This window comes from Anopheles merus, chromosome 2L, assembly GCF_017562075.2.
Source record: "Anopheles merus strain MAF chromosome 2L, AmerM5.1, whole genome shotgun sequence".
Lineage (NCBI taxonomy): Eukaryota > Metazoa > Arthropoda > Insecta > Diptera > Culicidae > Anopheles > Anopheles merus.
Genome location: NC_054083.1, coordinates 31,617,683 through 31,639,188, shown reverse-complemented (window position 1 = coordinate 31,639,188; position 21,506 = coordinate 31,617,683). Strand labels below are relative to the sequence as shown.

General features: G+C 45.5%; 1 protein-coding gene across 12 annotated transcripts in view; it reads right to left on the bottom strand.

The window, feature by feature from the left end:
- The window catches only part of LOC121592988 (RNA-binding protein Musashi homolog Rbp6), a 621,310-nt gene that overhangs the window by 508,006 nt on the left and 91,798 nt on the right, over nucleotides 1-21,506 (bottom strand). For all 12 annotated transcript variants that reach the window (XM_041914978.1, XM_041914980.1, XM_041914982.1 and 9 more), the window contains one exon: nucleotides 21,310-21,350. In XM_041914978.1, coding sequence (XP_041770912.1) covers nucleotides 21,310-21,350 — 41 coding nt within the window. The remainder of the gene's footprint in view (nucleotides 1-21,309; nucleotides 21,351-21,506) is intronic.

Genomic DNA, 21,506 nt, shown 5'->3' with positions numbered 1-21,506 from the left:
GAAAACAAGCAAACCAACGATATAAAAAGATATTCGTAAGTGTTCACCATCACAATTCAATGAACTTCAGAAGATAGCAATTATCACTTTGATTCCACCGTTCTCATGCTTTGTAGGCTAAATGAAGTTATCAACTTTTATCAAATCATTCGCACGTTTGCGGGCCCGGCATGTTTCATGAGGAGGAACCAAGGTTTACGCAACTTCTAAATTAATACTAAAAAGCAGTTAACCTATCCATCTTGTTTCCCAGCAAATGAACTTCATTAAACTGTTCGTCCAATTTCCCAGTCAAGTCAAACTTTCCATCATCCCCAGGAGCATCTCCACAGCGCGTCCCACAACTGACACATTAGACCACCCCGGACGATCGGACCAACATCTCTCTGGGGAAACACGTATCAACTCCGTCATCTGTCTCGTTTACCAAAACAGACCAAACCTCCCTCGGATGCCAAAAGTCCCTGCCCCGTGCTGTGTTTGCCAAGTGTGGTCTCCACCGGTCCCGGCCTAGGCCCTCTTCGCATTGCCACAAACCGGAAACACTCACGCGCGTTGATGGGTTGATTTCAAGCGAAACGGAAACAATCATGCACCGCCGCTTCCCAGCGCCTCCCATCCGACGAACGCTCCCGTCTCTACCCGGTACACACACTTTGTGGATTACTTCATGCGTAACGTGCGGACTCGACTAAATTGGTTGGACGTTTGAAAAAGATTGTCAGGACGACGGCGACTCTAAGGACAACGTCCACAGGCCGTCCCGAACCGTGACGCATGCCTGTACGCAACTGGTCGTTAGCGTCGTGTGCCCGCGTATCGTGCCGGCTTCTATACGAGAACAAACACACACGCACATGTCCTCACATAGGGCCAAAAGTTTCCGTTGCGTTGGATTGGTTATGTGTCCTTTGTCAACTGGACAAAAAATGAAAGAAAATAAATCAACCCCACTTCGGGTATCCCTCACTTCAACGGCCCACACGACAGCACAACAATCGCATCGCGTCGTAATTGAGCCAAAGTTGATGAAAATAAAGAAACTAAAAGTCATTTCCACATTACGGACACATTCGATATCCGGGTTCTGTCAAGAAACCGGGCCCCAAACGATCACATTGTGGCGCGGGACTCTTGCCTTTGATTGATTGGCATCACCAGGTTATAAAATTGTGAAGCTGTCACAAAATGTTTACACGTGTTTCGTTCCATCTCCTTTGTCAAAAGAGATTTTGTTTTTTTCCTCACAACATTAAACATATTTCTTTCAAGTCATCTACAGCCATCTCTCCCCTCTCAGTTCAATAAATCTCTAATTCCACTGCACATCAACAAACATATCAGCCTGCCATCGGTAACTCGTTTTAGCAAATGAACCGAAGCAGACAAATGGAATAATAACATCTGACAGAACACAAACAACTACTCTCCCGACCCTCATGCTTGCTCGAACGTGCGGCAGTACAAACAGCGGAAAGCGAAATAAGTGGAAACCTATCAAATAAAAGTGCCGGTGGCAGCATTTTTCGAATTTCTAATTGATTTAACACTCAGGTGCTAATTAGATTTCATATCAACCGAGCGCCGCGCCCTGATCCGTGCACCATGGACAGAGCACGACTGGACAAGGCGGCAGGCGACAAACAATTCACCACACCTTGCTGTCTTCGCTTGCTGTGAAGCATCACTTGATTTGTTTTTGTTTCTCGGACGCGCTCTTCGGACTTAAAGATGAAGCTTCCGGCAACGGTTCCGTGTCACCCGTACCCGTACGGCGCCACCAGTAGAACTAATCTCATTCTCATTACGCCCGACACTCTTGCCACCGAAGTGGAATGCGCTCGCATACTCTTGTAATTCTCGGTCACAGCTTCCCCGGAGGGAACACCTCGGCTTGCTCGGAATTCCCTCCACCCGCCGCGACGTTGGTGGTGGTGTCCTTCTGCACGTTTTAGTTTAGCTTCATTCGTTGCCCCCGTGCGGTTCTGCTACGCCCTTGGGGGGGAATTTGTTTCCAGGACAATTTCTTCCATCGCCGTTGCGTTGAATTCTTCTGCAGTTTTATTGTCCTCTTGTTGCGATTCCTTTCCTGTTTCCTGCTTTGTTCTGACTTTGGCTGAGTGGTAGCAGCGGCACCAACTAACCACCACCGTCGTGTGCACGCGCCCCGGGGAGATCGTCAAGAGGATCGGGATGCTTTTATTCCACTTTGGCCTCCCAACGCCAACGCAACCTGACAAAGGCGAACGAGTGAAGGCGAACTATATATGCCCCGGCCGGAAATTGAAGGTGCTTTTCTGCCGTGGCCTTTTGCAATTGTTTCACCACTCGCTTTCATTTGAGTGGCATACTTTGCCTCGAGAGGTTTTTTCGGGCGTGTGGTGGTTTTTTATTCCCGCCGCTCCGAAATCGGTGGTGGGGAGGTTTCTAAAAGGTATGCAAAGTTTTATTTACTTTTGCCACTGTTTGTCCGGATTAACGTTCCTCAGCAAGAACATCTACGAATGCGTATTTAAATGGCATGGTTTTAACTGCTTTTACTTTAAGATGATACTGGTTTCATTTACTTTTTCAAAAACTAGCATGAGCCCAGCAAAGGGGTTTAAAAATTCAGCACAAACACAGCGCACGACGGGAGAGAATTGATTTTGCTCATTTATACACCACTTATACCCTCCAATTTCAAGCTCGTTCACACACACATACACATGCCACCTCCATTTCCTGCCTTAATTGCATCAGCCAAAAGCATTCGGCAGCCGGATATCCTCCAAGCGCAACCAGAGCACACAGGAGATGTAAGATTCATGTCACAACCGCTCGAGCAGTTTCGATTTCGACACTGCTGGTGCTGCTGCCGGTGGTAGATGAATCCTTCCTACTTCTCTGTGAGCGTACCCGAACCACGTTTTTGCAACAAGGATAAGACTGGCGCACGAAGTGGTGGAATTCTTACCGCTATCGTCCTCCGCTTGCAGACGGCATGCGGCCGGTCCTGGTAATGAACGTGTGTATTTTCGGAGTAAATATTTAATGAAATTATACACACAATCGTAACACCGGGGCTGTGCACAGTGGTGAGAGAAAAAATAAATACACACACACGCATACACTCTCAAACGCCCGGCAAAGAATTTCATTCACAGAAGCAGAAGGTGCACGGAAGCCGGAACATTTTCACAGCAAGAAGCATTTTCACTTCCGTTTGAGTGGCGGGGGAGGCGTAACGATTTTTTGCTTGAACCTTGAGAAGACTTCTGAAGTGCGTTGCCGTTGAGGCGCGTAAACATGAAATGCTGATACACCAAAGAGCGAGTGAGTGTATGTGTGTGTGTGTTTCTTTCCATTTCCGGGAAAGGCCGGAGATTGCAGCATCTGCAGGGCTGCTCTCGCACGCCAGGCGTCATAATCCGACGCGTTTCGTCAACAACGGCTCGTGTGAAAAGTAGGTCGTGTGAAGGTGCTCAAAAACACACGGAACGCAAGATGCAAGCGAGTGTGAAATACAGCTGATGATAGGCTTTTCTTTTGCTGAAGGTGTTTTACCATGCAGTCTGGCGTACCCGGTTTGTTTTTTAAGCGTAGTACAACCAAACGTATATCGAAATGGCACAGTGTACAGGTTTAAAAGCGGGTAACACTGGTCAAAGGTTAAGCGCAGCCTATTATTTATGATTGTACATGGTCCATAGCTCAAAGACCTCAACTAGAATCTTACTCGTCGTTACTCAGTCTAGAATTTGTTAGAAGAACTCTACAGGAAGTAGAGCGAACCGTTAATGTGCAATTCGAGGTTATCTGTCATATTGTCTTTTAATTGGTGTGTTTCTTAAGCTTCAATTACTACCACTCCTGTAGCATTTGTCTTGTAAAACATGGTTTTTAAGGTCTGTACCACTGGGGGATCTTTTAGGTAACAAAGATTTTAAACAATAACAAAAGGTTCTGAAGGTCATTTAATTTCATTCGTCACATGTTATGGCGGCTAGGGTCTGTTCTGTTTGTCTTTTAAAATCTACACTAGAATTCAAAGAGATCCAAATTTTGCTTTAAAAAAATGAAATAATTTTATTGTAATACAATAGAGAAAAGGTTAAACGAATAATGCTTACTATCACTTTGAGCAAAAAACACATCCCTATTATTATGCCCACAAATGACAACACTAACACCGAAGCCAAGTGCAACACGCTTCTCACTGTATCATGGTGTGATGCTGCTAATCGCAGCACGCTAACCTGCTCAACTTTACCTGCAATAATCCAATTTTCAATTACAGCTTTGTGTACATAAAAATGCACCATAATCAGTTTATCTATTTATCGGGGATTAAGCGCGTACCCCTTGCGTACCGGTCGATTGGCATGTTTCATGAGCAAACATTATTAGCTGATAATATAATTTCTCACCGTCACGTACACAGACATCACCATCGCCCATCCTGTGGCCGAAAAACAACCATATCGAATTAATTCCATCAACTTCAACGTCGAAACAACCGGATTCTGGATTCTGTATCCTGGATGAGCTCTACCCATTTCAGTGCACCGAACCTCAGCATCAGTGTCTCCCTGCCGCACATCTCCAAGGCTGTGGCATACATGTGGCATTGACAAAAATTTCACATATTTCTCCCCTTCCCCTCTCCTCGCAGTGTTCCTAAACGAGCGCACACACACACGCTCGCACAAATTCATCGCCGTAATCCATTCCAGCTGACCTGGCTGCTGTCGACGCGGCGACAACACATGACAAAAACAGTGGACTGGAAAATGATTCCAGTCAGTCCCATTAAATGCAGCATTTTCTCACCCTCCGCAGTGTTTAGAGCGTTACCTCCCCCAGGGACGTCTATTACAGCGAGCAACCGTCCTAAACAGGTCGGGTGTATGTATGTGTGTCGCCTCGGTTTCGCACATGCACGTGATTTTATCATCTCGAGGTTTGTGGCGGTTACAATAGGCCACTCTCGCAGCGAGAGTGCCGGCACCGAAAACCTAGCCGGCCGGAACAAATGATTAATATATCATTTCAAGCTGGTTGATAATCTGACCGGTTTCGATCGTTCAAATTTTCATAAAAGGGGAATGAATGATTGCGGTCGCACCGTCGCCGGGGGTGATGATAACTTTAAGATTCGCCAAACAGCGGTTCGATAGCATTTGCGCCATGCGCAAGATAGCGAAAGGGACGAGACCAGTGCTAAAGATTTCCTTTTCATGAAGAAACACGCTCACGCGTCCTAACCATCTGGTTGGAACCGTGGAACATTTTAACGTTCACAGCAGCTTCCACGCGGGGCGCTGCTTCCGAGACAATGCGTTCCGACTTCTGTCGGACCCGACGGTTGGCGGTCCGAAAAATCTTTCCAAGTGCTTTTTTTATGGACACCCCATAAATTATATCGTTTCGGTCCGGAATTGCAGGACCAACCGCGACCCGAGCCGAGGGATCGCGTGCCGTAATTGCTCATAATTCCTGACGTGACCAACGGCGAACCGTGTGCTTGTGTCGTGCGGCACCGGAAACGGCACTAAATACGCGGCAACAACAGCACGAGAACGAGAAAAAACACACACAAACAAACTTAACCTCAGGAATGGTGCTGCTTTAGATGGTTTCTCTATTTATCTTGTTTGTTTTCAGATCACCCGCTTGCTTCTGTGACTTCTGTGATAGATGCCGGATTTTTATCCTCGTCCAGAGCTTGTCCGTCGGAATGTCCGAGACAGAGCAAAAAGTCATTTACCGCGCTCTCCACTGACTGCACGCGTCCGGAGCATGTTACAAACGCTGATTCACACCGTACGGACAGCATCATCGATAAGTTATTAACTATCGTTTTCGCGATGAAAGCAGCGGCGGTGGTTTGAGATTTATATTCCAAGGCCATTTCAGCAACGTCAGAACCGTAGCAGGGGAAGGGGCTTGCGAACTGGACTACACGCGGCAGTGTGCTACTAGTTCGGTGCCCACACATCATCGAACTTTAACTTCATCTTTTCGTACTCAAAATATGTTCGTGATTTCCTGTCGATCCCGAACAACGGATGATGCTAAGGGATCGGTTTACTACACCAATATTTTTCTTAGACCCCTTCAGAGCCAAAGGCGTATCGCATTGGAGCCAAAAATCCATTATCAAAACGTGCCTCAATGTCGAAGGAAATCCTTCATCTTCTGTATGTGTACGCCGGGGTTCGGGGTTCGCGGACATCCACCACCAGCATGTGTTGCTCATTTTGCAGCAGGCCAGCACATACAAAGGCCGAGTTGGTTGAGAAGTCAATTTGGGGAGAAAGCCATCGCCCCAAAACAACTGTTCCCAACCCTCCTGCGGTGGAGGTTTCCTGCCAGGTTTTGGGTGTTTTTCCAATAGAAACATTCCGACAAACCTCATCCCCTGGAAACACGTACCATCATATACCAAAGGGAAAAACGTAAGCTCGTGCTAACAAAACCGACGAATCACGCAATCAACGCTCTTCTGCTCGAATGGGACCGGATGGTCTACATTTTGGGCGAGGAGCGACCGAATGGGAGAGAAAACGATTGAGAGTTAACCATCATCCCAGACCCCCGTACTCACTTGTTCCGCGTTGACGGCAGCTCCTACGGCGAACCTGGAATCTGCTATGCATCCCTTGATTGAAAGTGAGTGATTCTCGACAAGGTACAGGATGATGATTTTCACACCAGCATTTCCTGCCCGACCCACACCCGTTTCGGAATGCGACCGGTCAACCAATGAACCAATGTTCCCGGCATCCCACAATGGTGCGGAGTGAACCACCACCGCAAAGGATAACTTCCCACTGCCCTAAAGCACACCCGGGAACCTACCGACTGTGTGCTAACTTCTCGACCGTCCCCTGCTTGCCCGGGATCTGAGGATAAATAAATCTTCACCAAAAGCAGAATCTAACCCGTGGCACGTGTCCTGCGTGAGATATATCCGGTTGCAATCAGGGTGACATCCAAGCGGCAAGAGAAAGAGGAAATAATCGATGTAAATGTACTGTGTCGAATTTAGTTATCGTACGCACCACCCCTCCATTCCCCACACAAGCAACACGGGGTGGAAAAGGAGCCAGTGAGACAAACCATGTTACGATTAAAGCCAAAAAGTAAGTATACGTACAGCACACGCACAGGATGACAAGGGGGAGCGATGGGAAGTGAAAATGATTTTTATTTCAACAAACCAACTCTCCCCCACCTTTCTGAAACTTCGTTCCCCCTTCGGTTGTGGACAGGATATCAGCGGGATCTTTTCCTGCTTTCCGGTCGAAGGCGAAGTGGAATGTGTTTGCTCAAGGATAATGGACTTATCCGAGGAAGGACAAATGTTTACCGACGTATCGTTTCCTCGCGGAATCGCTTCAATGTCGCTGTAAGTTTTTGTGGAAAAATTTAAGACCATTTCAGACACTCACTGTTAGAAAAATGTTTCACGAAACATGGTTCATTCGTGTCTACAATCTAACCAAGGGAGGTGGTTGTTGCATTACTGTTTAACACAATGATAAACATTATCTTGAGGTTAACTAATCGCCATGCTGTTTGTCATTTCAAGCTGCACATTTGTTACTAATATTACTAACAAATTGACTTATTTTTATCTGTCACTCGAATAAAACAATCCGTACAATGTAATATATGGCTTTCTAAAAGCATCGCTCTACTACTGTCTTCAGCATTCACCATTAACAGCCATTTGCCATATCTCGAGCGAGAAACCTAATTCAATTTTCCCGCCACTGAACAATTGGCGTACGATTAATTTATCAATTTACTTCGAAGACATTTACATGCTTCGCACAGTACCAAAATCTTCCGTCCTGATCCCGGCCTTCCTCGGACGATGGACAGTCCCTAAATGGATGAGAGTAATTTCTCTGAATGGTGTATACATTTCAACTACCGATTCGCTCGATACTACCAACACAAGAAAAAGCGCAGAGGGCGGACACCAAATCGTAGCCAGGATGAAATAAAAATAAAATCACCACTGTCCGGAGATACATCAGCAACGACGAGTGCGCCAGTCTGCTGTGTTCGAGTACTGCTTTTCCACTACTTGATGGTCAAAAGATCCACATGAAGTGTGTACCTCTGGAATTTACAAAGCAGACCCTCCTTAACTCCGACTCCGGCTGGGCGGTTGGTTGGCAAGGATGTGCCTGTCCAAACACACTCCCACACCCGACGGACGGATATATCGAATGGCCGTAAAAATGCTTCGAATTGTTTCGCACACCCCCAAGCCCCATTAAACCCCGCACGCCCACGTACACACGGAGCCCCCGGTGGCTGGCATGTACGCTTCTTCGCGTGGGTTGATTGTCATTCAAAGGGCACTTCACACTGCGCCACACAGCGGCCGTTGATGGTGGTACGAAAAATTTACGATACGATCGCGTACCCCAACCCCAACCACCACCGGCAAACAAAAAAAAAGCTAAAAACACTTCCACCGGCTGCTAACGGCTGCACACGCCGCAGGGTAAAAAGATACGGCCGGCTGACGGCGATAAGATTCTCATTTTTGCACCAAACTTAAAACAAAACGCCCAATGATCAAACCACCGCAGCAAAACCGGTGAAAGCATGGCTCAAGGAGTGGCCCAAACACAACCGCTCCCCGTGCCGCCTCCTCCTGTTATGCACACTTGGGCAACATCATCCTTCAAAGCGACGCTCCGTACTGGCGGTTCCGGTGTGGGGCTCTGCATGGGATTTCAATTCCATTTGTATTATCTAACGAAAAGCGACACCATAAAACTGATATTCCACCCTACCTCCTCCTGGCCGGCTTCTCACCTACTTTCCACAACAAACTATACAAAAAAAAGCAAACAAAATGGAGACCCGTAAAACGCAAACGACGAACGGCGGTTGATTACGTACGAAAAATGGGCGAAAGTAATTACCTCCGAAAAGGAAGTCCACTTCGAACTTTGGTAGCTTGAAAATGGATGAGTTTTTGAGGAAGAAAGAGAAAGCATTCTTGGCAGTAAACCATCGGTTTCAGTTCTGTGATTTGTTTGTTTTATCAACTGCTAGTGAGAGGAACGAATGTGCGTTTAATTGATAACGCCACCAAAAGTTGGACAATATCACGTCGATCACGCTAGGGTCGAAATTAGCGTCAAAAGATTAGCTTGGTGCTGGTGGATAAGATTCATTATGCTGATTTGTGAAGATGGCGTTAATGCTAGTCAAGCTTTTCATCACCCTTTAACTCATAGTTACGATTGGTTTTATCAAACGTTCAACTGAGTAAGTTTACTTTTTTCTGAAACTAACTATCCGTATGCGAATGATCGAACATTGAAAAAAATGTTCCATATCATATCTCACAATGTTAAATCAAGCATGAACACTCAGAGGAAATTAATGATTCATGTTGTCATACTTTTCGTCGTGAAAATAATGTTTCAGTTTTCTATGGCTCGAGAATTTTATTTTTTCACAAGCCTTTCTACTTTTCCATAATTTTCTCGCCTGATGTAAGAGATGTCATGATTAAAATAATAATAAACAGTAAAACACACTGAACCATCACAAATTGTGCGTAGGAACTGTTAATGTTGATCTAAATTGTGATACTACGTAATACTATTACACGCACGTGATACTATTACACTGTAAATTAGGGACAATTATCTTCATGCCCAAAGCGTGCAGCCCAACAAACCCGCGACGTCATGAACAACCACGTTGCGCAGGTGTTGCGAGCAAATTGAGCTAATTTGAACACATTTTTGCGCCTCATTTACATCGTCCTTTTGGTAACGAATTAGCATTGCCCATCCTCTCTGCACTCTCCCTCTCCCCTCTAACGGGGCAGATGCGGTGCAATTCTTCACTAAAGTTCACGGGTATGTTCTTTTTTTGGCCACCACAATCAAATTTGCACGCGCATAGACACACTCGTCCAAAGCGTTTCGCCGCTAAAACTCGCAGTATCTGTAGTGCCGTACAGGACGATGAACAGTCCTCGGGTAGGTAGCGCTAGCCCGAGGTTATACTTCCACACATGCACAAACACAATCGCACCGAGAGAGAGTGCCTGTTTCACTTACGGGACATGAAATATCTATTTTTCCCTCATTATCTCACTACATCATAATTCACGTTTGTGCAGCGAAAGTCAAAGGCCACCCGAGCCACCAGTCGACCGCTCCAGCGCTCGGGCAGACAATCCACAAGCAGGGTGATCCTCAACAGACCATCCTGACGTGACGCTGTACGTGAGCATTACGTTGCTGCCACTAGACACACGCTGAATGTGACTTTTTATGCTTGTTTGAACAAGTGTGAGTGTGTGGCCTTCTTCTATTCCCCCTTTATCTGTGGTGCAAGCGTGAAAAACAGTGTACGAGGGCTGGACGATTGCATCTTTGCGCTTCGGTCTTGACTGCATGTAGAGAAATGAAGAAGCGTTTAAAAGAAGCGTATTGGACACAAATGTTTATGATATTTTTTTAACATTATTGTAGATCATTTGCTAAAATTGTTCTCCGATCAACCCCACGACTTTTATATGTTAACACGTTTTATTAATCCTTGTGAGCCCAAGAATTCTTACCGCCGACTAATTCTTAATTTGTAAAATTGTGTTTTTCTTTCATTTGAACTACCACAAACTGCTTTCGTAAGTCCCGTAACAAACTGATAGTCGTAAGTAAGATTTCTTCATTCAAATTCTCATCAAAATAACGTTTAAAATTATAAAATCATGTCAACACGCACATAAACAAACGTAGTTATTACTAGGCATTGATGGTAAAAATTAAAATAAAAACACCAAGGCAATAACCCATTCCAACCTGCATGCCATTAGGCTGAACAGCTATTCCGAGCCACGCGGCGATGATGCTATCGGAACGACTTTTCTTTTCATACTTTTGATACCGGTCGTTCCGTCTTTCGAAGAAAATTAAAATCGCCCCCATCCCTTCCCGTCTCTGCACGTAGCGAGCACATACATTCATGCAAACATGTGTGTGTGCAGCCATCAAACGGTTCCGTCGCATCCGCAACACTCTCCATCCAACCGTTTGCTTATCACCCGCTACACAGAAAGGATTCATCACGTGTGTGCGCGTGTGTGTGTGTTTTCATGTGTGCATGTGTCTCGTCCAGAAAGGTTGATTTCGGTTCGCCAGTTGCCACTAACAAATCATCCCAAGCAAACGAGGGCTTTTGCTCGCTTCACCCGGAGCCTGCCAAAGTCAAACGTAAGTCTAGAACGGGAGGAGCAGGAGGGTGTTATCCTTACGTTTCATCCCATCTTCTACGTTGCTCATACATTGCGCGCTCGGCTGTCATTAGACATTCATTTATGCTTCCTGGCACGGTACCCCGCTCCCGTACGTTTTCCTTCCCAGCACGGTTTCCCACATCCCACATTGTGTGTTTGCTAGTGCATTGGACCATGCGCTTCACCTCTGTCCCTATATGACGAAGAGCCGGGTCATAATTCACCACCTCATTCCGATGATGACTTTTCTTTCGCTTTTTTTCAGTAACATTTTAGCGCCACCCAACGTCGAGAGAGACCAGTGTGCTGCACCATGGAGCACACTCTCAGACGCCATTACGTCATTACCTCGCCCGGATGCTCGCACCAGGACGGGTACGCGCCGGCACAGGGTACAACCTCCTTCGGATGATGCTTGATGCTCTCGGTTGCAGCGGCGATGGAAGGAACAATGTTGTCACTCGGCTAGATTCAGCCGCGCAACACGCTCGTTCACGCGAATCTCCCCGTTGCACCGCAAGAGTTTGGCGTGTCCGGGCATAATCGGAAGGTGGCAATCCCGGGACCAAGGCGGCTAGGTACCCGACGTACCGAACCGACCCCTTACAAAAGGGCGGCTTCAAAGCTTCGGTGGTGCAAGCCAAGATGTCGTCTTTCACCTAAAAACGACCGGAACGTCACACCGAGCGTTGATGAAAAGTACACGTCGCTTTTCATGTTTGCCAACGAGGGTAGCGTTTTAAGACAAAGCTATGCACGGCTGGCCCCCTGCGAATGCGCTCTCCCACTCTGGGATTGGGCACAATTTTTACACCACTCAGCCACACGCCCGCGTGCCTAACACGAGCAGCTACACCGTGACGAGACGTGCAGTCGACGCGTCTTTTAATAATTGAAAACAGCCAGTCCAACGCACAGCCAGCAACCACGACGTAGTGCCGAGCGCGACGAAAGGCAAAGGAAGGCTAGATGCATTCCTACTGGCAAAACAAGCCGCCCACCACACATCGTCATCCTTCGCCCTTAACGCAACACCCCGCGACAGATGCGGGCCCGGGCCGGCGAACCATTGGGGCTCATGGATGCTAATTACATTTCGTCACGTAGCCATCATTTGCCGTAGTGTGACATACGCCACCCGAATCATGCCGCGTGGTTCGTATTGTCTAGGACTGGCTGAGCAGTTGGAGTTCGTCTAGGTGGCAGTTTGAAAGTGAAGCGACTCATAAATATATCTCGCTGTTGGAGGAATTTCGAGAGCCAAAAAAAAGCCCACACAAGAGTGCACGCAGGGAGAACTTTTAATCCAGTTGACATAACGCTTACGTTCACCCTTTGTTTATGGGCTTTCTGCATAGCTTGCAGCATAGCAAAACCACGCAAACAAGGGAGACCACCCCCAGAAAGGATTGGGAACCATTTGCATTCTTTGGCTCGTTTTTTTATACCGTTTTTTCAGTTTGTCTTGGCCCCCTCCTTCACAGGTAATGCCGTTGAGTTGGAATCTTTGATAAAAATGCACGCCAACAATGCGAAGGGGTTGGTAATTCTTACGACAGTCGAAAGCACAGTCGAAGCAGAAAGATATTGTGAGAGTGTCTTTTTTCTTCTTTGTTTTATGCTTTTCTGTAATCGTAATATCCAGTGCGATATTCGTACAAAGACAGAACAAATAGCTAGGAATGTGAGTACCCCAGTCCGTCGTTACGGTTGCGCCGGTCTTATTGCGCCATAACGCGCGAGGAACAATGTAGGTGTCCATAAATGTAAGTGAAAGTTATTGCATCAACGTTATGGGAAGGAATTAATTAAATGAAGGAATGTACGAATGATTTAAATGAGAGGGAGGTACCGTCGAATAACAATAACTGTTTTAATTCTTGTACATGGATTAAAATTACTGTTGTTGCAATTGATTTTTTTTTCTAATTTTTGTATGGAGTTTGACAGTTGGAGGCTGAAATCATTTAAACACTCCATACAAAACCACACAAAAAACTAGCCTGAAATTTTCAGTCTAGATTATTCTAGCTACAAAGCTAGAATTAGATTCGAGTTGCTCGAAAACACGGTGTTGTTTACATTTATGCCAAGGTTCATTAAAGAGATCACGTGGTGGAATCTAGAATCAAAGTGTATGTAGTCCAGGTGGTCTCATAGCATTTTTTATAACCAATTTTGAACATCACTTTTTGACAGAACGAGTGAAAACTTTTGCTCCAAAAAGCTTTCTGGAGGCTTGACGAATACTCAAAACACTCTTAAAATCTTCATTCAGAAGCAGAAGCGATAAAACTCAGCCTTCTAAATTCATACACCTTGGGATAAGCCCACCTGTATATTATACTCACTTAGATAGCTGCTCGAATACTGCTGTACAATGCAAACAGCAGACAGGCTGAAATTTCAGCCTACGAACTTCAAACGGAAAGAGCCCCTAGGACAGCAATTTTTAAAGAAAATATGTCTTGTAGAATAAAAAAATTAAAAGCGGGTTCATCGCATTACATGATATTAAGACACATCGCAGAAAATAATCTGAATTTTCTAGCTTGACAGTCATATAAGCGTAAATTAATAAAAAAAATCACACAAAATCCTAGGTAATCCTGTCACTTCGCTCCGACTACATAAATAAACAAAAAAGTATAATTTTCGCTACTATTGGTGCTACCATATCTTTCGGGACATTTCGCACAATTTCAAACACTAAAAACAACCACCGAAAGGCATTGCATCACCCATATCATTCCATACATCCTTCCAGAGTCATAGTTTAATACAGTCCTTCTATCTCATCAACGACTGCGCCCCCGCCACCGTTTCAGCAAACAGATTTAAAGGCAGTTCCGGATGACAGGGCCGACCAGCGCGTGTAGCGCGGAAAATTAATGACACAAACAGGCCCGGAACAAAGCAGGACGAGTCCATCCGTCGACATAATTTATTTAGGTTAATTAACCTCCCGCAAACGCAATTACCGCTCAATCTCACCGGTACGGAAGGGAGCACCGATTCAGGGCGGTGGCAACACTCTCGGTGTACGAAATGCCCGGGATACTTGTCGTTATAGGTTAGGACCACAAGGCTGATCTAGTGTTCGGTGGTTGATGACGATGTGTCTGATGTGACAAGCCCATCTTAAGACGAATCCACTACCGAAGCCAAAGCGTTACGTTAATGAGTTTTTAAATCTAACACTTCCGAACAGTGGTAGCACCCCACCATCAAGCAAGTTTCCAATCGGTTTCAACAAACACCTTTCGCTGTCCCTTCACTGAGGCAGCCCATTAATTACACAATTTAACCACAAACTTTTACGATTACGCACGGGAATGTTGGTATTTCGGTGACAAACATTAAGAAGGTGAATGGCTACAAAAACAAACTACAAAAATAGCAATAAACCCAGGATCATTCATTGGGATGGCATTAACACTGGCTGATCCAAACATCAGAGAGGGTAATGATAAACGATTCACTTTCGGCAAGATTGCCAGCACGCAATGAAAAGAGTACTTGAAAGGAGCTATAGAAGAATCCTGTCACCGACGGATTAGTTTATGGAGACAAATCCTTCTCACGCTGCGTAATAATCGAGGTTCTCTTCCACGAGACAGATTAACCCGTAACGTTTCATGTTTTCTGGTGGATTGCCCGCTTGTTTAGAGCCATCGAACCGAACCGATAAAACTGGGGAGTTCCAAGAAACGGCTATAAACGATTAGCGAATAGCTGTCCAATGGATGCAGTTGAATGCCGTTGAAAGTTGTCACGGTTTATTGTGTTCAATAGGCTGTGCTGAGAATTAATCTCCAAAGATGGAAGATTTAAAACGGGGGATTTGTTGTCACAAACAATAGCCATTAAAACGGCCAATGTTTAACGTCTTAAGATGAAGTGATCTACAGAAATTATCGTTCATTTGCAAAAGGTCTTAGGCAGTTGTGTTTGAACTTTTCGATATGCACGGTTTGATTAAAGGAGATGAATACAAAAAAACCAAGTCACATATAAATCCCTTTAAACACTCTTTCCCAGAATCCTTTGCTGATAGAGCGCACTAGTTTCATTCCCATTATTTTCGTATAACGCTTAAACCGTTTAAGGCGTGCCTGTCATCCAACGAGAATGGAAATTAATTTTGCGCCACTGGTGGTGCAATCTGCTAATTTATATTCCAACCGGAACGCTTGTACACCGTCGTGTTTCCTACGCGAAAAGCATAACTCAACCACATTCCCACTGATGCCCACCTGAGAAAACCCCGCAGGAATGCTGGGCCAGAAAATCGCATTACTTTTATAGTGCGGTCCACCGCGCCGAACGGAACGAACACATTTAACAGGCGGGCAGAACCAGAAACGAAACAGTAAAACGACCCCGCCGTTAGGGAGCGGCCGGAAAGCGCGTGCAGCGCGCGTTTTCATATCAGCACATTTTCCGCCCGAGGACACACAAATTACGCAACGTTTGCCGTCCATGCGTGGAGAGCAGGATCGTGTGCTGCTTCGCACATTCGATTAAATAGCCAATACATTCGATGGCGCGCACTAGAGCCTAGAGCCGGGCGGCACTGAACCGTTCCGCGTCGTTTCTGGCCCCCGGTATCGGACGATGGCCTCCGCTTCTTTTCGACCGTTGGCTTCCTATTTCCGCTTGGTCATTAGTGGTGGTGGTGCAAAGCGCGATTGATTAAGTAATCAATATATCGTACACACGAACGGTCCTCCAAACTACCGTCAGACACTGCACCTTAAATATACGAGAATATACAACAACACCCACACAAAAAACGCTAAAGCGCGATAAGCGAAAATATTTGCATCACTAACACTCACGACGACCAGAACACGCACCAGAACCGATTAGTGCAGTGGAGAAGCGAGCGTCAGCGGGGCAAACGATTCTTTCCGCACGTCCACCAGCAAGTTTCCACCGTACCATACCACAAACGGGACATTAAAATTTGAGCATCCTTTGCCTCGATGAGGCTAAGTCGGACAGCACACAACACGCCGCGATCAATGCACACAACGATGCCATGTCGACGGTACCGTCGTACCACCTGCAGGACTCAGACCACTGGCCACTCTAATTGATCTCGGGAATGGCCAGCACGTTTCAAGAATATTAATGGCAAAACACACCGCACAGCCCCGTGAGGGTTCGGGCGGCCACTTGACGGATATCCGGATGCAAGCTTGACACAGCGTAACCAAAGTGTACACAAGCTGACATAATCCAGTCTGGCTTCTCTGGGTGGACTGGCTCGGCTGAGTAGGCTAACCGGTGGATTGGTGTGAAAACGAGAAATTCCTTGGGAAGTTGGTAACGTGCGAGAGGGGTGAAAGTTGATGTCGTCGTTGATTTTACGGCCAAGCGTTTGGTCTCTGGAAGCTTGGTTGGAAACATATTTGCACAATGGATTGTGCTGTTTGTTAATGGGTACATAGCTGTAGTGCGATGGATTAGGAATGTCGAAAAGTTATCAGAGGTCGTTAAAAGCATTACCCGGAGTTTGGCGGGTCAATAGAGATTGGTTTTGGATGAGCTGAGGTGCCGAACAGATATCTAGAATCTAGAATGCAGTGGTTCAACATATTTGATATTACATTTTTTTTAACTTTTTCAACCTCTCAGACCTCAATGCTTGTATCCCAAACACATCGAACATAGAATACCATAAAAGTGCTATAAAAACATCTGCTCAAAAACATCAATAGAGTCGCATATTTCTCATTTCGAGCTTTGCTGCAATTAAAAATCACATTCCCTCTGCATCCTAACGATAACCTGCACTCGGACAACGCCAGACAAGGATCCGAAACTAATAACGAACCTCACACATTGCCCCTCACCTTGCCAACAAAATCTTCATCTGCCATAAATCCAAACAAACACACTGCTGAGATTCCTCCGACCCTCTCCTGGAATCCGGTACAACTTCGCAATACTACTCCAGCTCGACAAGGACCTTGAGCATACACACACACTCGCTGCCATATTCCGAATACATGTTCCACGTGAAAAACAAAACTCAAAGGTAGTCATACAGGCGCGGGCGTGCAGCATGAAGAAATAAAAACATCGGTAAAAACCCCAAAAAACCCCTCCGAGTATGCTTTCCAATATCGAAATATGCCAAATGGGACCTGCTTCTCACCAATAGTGCGGAAAAACATGCCCTCGCGCTACCGAAACTGGCCCCAACTGTTTGGTTCTGTTTTTTTCCTCCTTCCCCTCACACTCCGGGCGGCCTCCTTTCTCCTGCAGTGCAACGCGCGCGCAGTTTTATTATCCTACGCTACGCCGGTCGGTTGCCGTTCATTCCGCGGGCTGTCAGATACGTCGAGACACGCGCGCACGGGACTCTAGCACACCGTGCTGCTGCTGTTTCCTCCTTCTGGATGTGGCTCACAGAACGCGCAAACCTAACCGTCTGCCATGGCCGGGAAAGCCTTCCCCTGGAAACCGGTACCATACTGTGGCAAAGACTCCCGCCCAAAAGGACGGGCGAAGGCTCGGGAACGATGCTTAAAGTACCACTCACACACGCCCGCATCCGTGGCGTCGGCTTCGGTTGGTTGTTTTTCCCACCGGCGTGGGGTGTGGTGGTAACGGCTGGGCCGAGGCATTGTTTATGGTACGGAAATCGATGAGGATATAATGTACGGAACCGAATTGCAACCGTGTGCAATAAATTAGCGATTTCGCCCGGTCGCTACACTGCTGCTCGTCGCGGTCGACTGGTTCGCGTTTTTGGGCTGTGGCGCTAGTATACTGGAGTGATTTTGTGTGGTGCACACTTGCTGCTATTTCGCCTCCATTCTGGCCGCGAGAGGTTCAATGAACCGCGCGACCGGGTGCAAGAGTTTCGCAAGCTTCACACTCATGAAAACGCGTACCATGGATCCTCTGTCGCTGGCCGGGCTACGTTTCACGGGTGTATATTAGCAAAAACTCAACCCATCGTCGTGTAAGGAAGTGTTGGCAGCGTGGAGTAGATCAATGTTTAACCTTCCACACACACACACCCCACCGCCAGATGAGATATTTTATTGAATTCTCTGTAGAGTTTGGTTCTTGAATGATTTCGCCCTCCAAAGCATATCATCATTACCATCGAAATAGCCCGTATTTCTCCCGTTGAGAGTATAAAATAAAATAATATTTGAGTTTTTTTCCATTGGAAAAAAGTATGTATCGTCAACCCACCGGGGTACGATTGTGATTGAAGAACAAATTTCACCAACCCGCAGGGGAAAAAGAGTCGGCCTCTGCTTCTCACATTGCACATAAACGTCGGCAGCATCGCAAAAAGCCGCAGGTGATCAGTTTCACGCCAAATTTCCCGCTCTTCCGATCAGATGGAAAAATAAATATCCATCACAGCAGCTACACTGCACACAACACACACACACACACACACACCCACACACGACGAGTCGAAAATTTCATTTGGATTCGCCAATCATCCATCAATTTTCACCGTTAACCAACCTTGCAGAAGAGCAAAGAAAAAATCATACACCATTGGTTGAGGCCAAGGGCAGATTTGGGCAGATTTGGCTGTCGAGCAAAAAAAAACACCAGAACAAGGAACAAGAACTTGTACAGAAATCAAAATTTGAAGGTGAGTGAAAAAATTCTTTTGCTTTCCCCCGAGGGCCTGTGCTTGAGTCTGAGGCCCATTTTCAGGTGTTTACATAAATCGACAGAATCGTTTAGGGGATAAAATATTCAAAAATTTACACAACCACACTCCTGCTCCGCAAAAGGAGTCACACACACCCGATGGTGGTACCAATTTTGCAACAGTGAATCTACGACCCCCTGGCAGCCAGTGAATTGAATTGTTTTCAGTGGCAGAAAGGGAACCTGATAGTAGCTGCTTAAGGCAACCCAGGCAACGCAAACGGGCAAGTGTTGCTTACGTTTACACACCACACCTAGCACTCGAAACGGCGAACTAGGTCGCTTTTGCGGGTTGTAGCACGGAGAAGCAGGAACGTGCCTTGGAGCGCATGAATTCCACCACTCTCTTCCCCCATAGCTTTGAAGAGCTTTCATCGATAAAACACACCCCATCGCCGCACACGTTCAAGGGAACGGTGGAAATCGTTCAAGACAATCACACGCCTTCGCTGTCTAGCGGAACCAGGAGGTGTGCAATCGAGCCGCGTGGCTCTAACCTCGTGCAGCTTAGCCTCTAAGACGATTGATACTTTCCGACCCCCGGGGCTCAGGTTTGCCCCGTGCACCACCAGCAGGCTTCACCCCCGGTGCTCGTGTGTGCAAAAGCCACTCACAGTGGCAGTCCCCTTTCTTCGTCCTTCTACGAATCGATTTTTCGACGCTCAGGAGTTGGAGTAAACGCACGTAGTAGCGTGTTTTCGCCGCATCGGGTGAATAGTGTATCTGCTGGGAATAAGGGTCGGCATTTCTGGCTCCGCGCTGCTGCTCTCATCCGACAAGATTTACCTTCGGGAGGTTCATTTCGGTTCTCTGGGTGGCTATGTTAATGTGGCTTGATTTTCAATTTTGCTCCGGATGAAACATCATTCCAGGAGCAATTTGTCGTATCTTGTAAACCAGTCGGCGGTATTGGAAACATTTTTGGGGTAGGGCGGTATGTTAAAAACGAAAAGCTGTGTGATTGTAATCGTGACAATAAAAAAGGATGTTTTTGCACGATTTATGAAGGAAACTTAATTTACCTTTTTTTATTTTCTCCACTATTTTGACTATGCAGAATTGTTGCTATTAGTTTATGACATGATCACGAGATTATTATTAGTTAATTTGTTATACAGTTTCTAACTACCCATATCGTCTATCTCGAACACGAAGTGTGAATAACAATTAGCTGCTGTTTTATCTGACAACAATGGTAACTGTGGTAGATTCACGATACTACCCAATTATTTACATGGAACTTAACATTTGGAGGATGAAATCCTATCAACAATCCATACGAAACCATTCGTCAAACTCTGATTTTATGTTTAGATTATTTCAATCAGAAAAATGGTTGATTTCCATAATCGAGGTATGTTTGTATTATTTTTATCACCAAATTATATATGTTTCATCAAGACAGATTAAAAACGTTTTAAATTTGAAACGGTATTTTAAAACTATTACAACTCATTTCAAACAGAAAATTAAAAAGGAAGCAATTTAGAAATCTATCTTTGTTTGTGCACGACTGTCGACAACAAACATGATGGAAAGCAACTGTCAATTGATTATGGAAAATGAAAATTTCAGCTTTCTAACTTTCTTAACTAACCCTATCCTGTGTCTGTGTCTTAACCAAAGAGGTCTGTGACAGCAATGGAACCCATAACTGAGAAGACGAATATAAGTCTACGAATATAAGGGAAGACGGTTAGTTTATAAACCAAATATATCCATTATATTCTTTACAGATTTTCAATTATATCACGAAACAGTAACACCTATCTAGAATCGATGTGACTTGAAACTTAAAAAAAAATCGTAAAAATAAAAAGAGAAGAATTTTAGCAGCAAAAGGTCTGGCTTTCAAAAGGTTTGCTTCGAAGTAAAGCAACATTATTAAACAATAATATATCTAAGTACACTTTATTTTACGCCACAACATCTCACACGAGTCAAGGACACATAAAAACCATGAATTATCATTACATCATTAGTTAAAACAAAACTTAGCCCAAATAACTGGACTTAAGCTTGTAAATAAAATTTAATTTCCGTCACTTGCTCAAAATAATGCAAACGCACGTATACACAAACACTAAGGTAAGATTTAAGCCACCTGTCGCCCCTCCTATGAGCTAAAACAGGCGGGGTGGTTTCCTTAAACATAACATCTCTATGCCGAGCAAAGCATAATCCCACCCACGGGGACACATTTGACCGTGTCCATCTTGGCTAGCGTAATACTCACACAGCAGCACCGACCTTTTTCTAATCTTGCAATTACCATCCCACCGTCATTATACGGACGCATACACGGCACGGCAAAGGGAGTTCAATTCCAACGTTCCACTTACCTGGACTTGTTTGCCAACTGAGACCGCCGATGAACATTTTTCTGTAAATAAACAACGGGAGAGAAAAGCGAAGGAAAAGCATCAGTAATTTTACAGTGAAATGAGTGCGAGATTAAGTGTATAGACGGGCGGGTGTGGAGGAGAGAGATGAGGTACAGCAAAAGAGCGGTTTGTCTTTGATTAACATGCTGCATTTA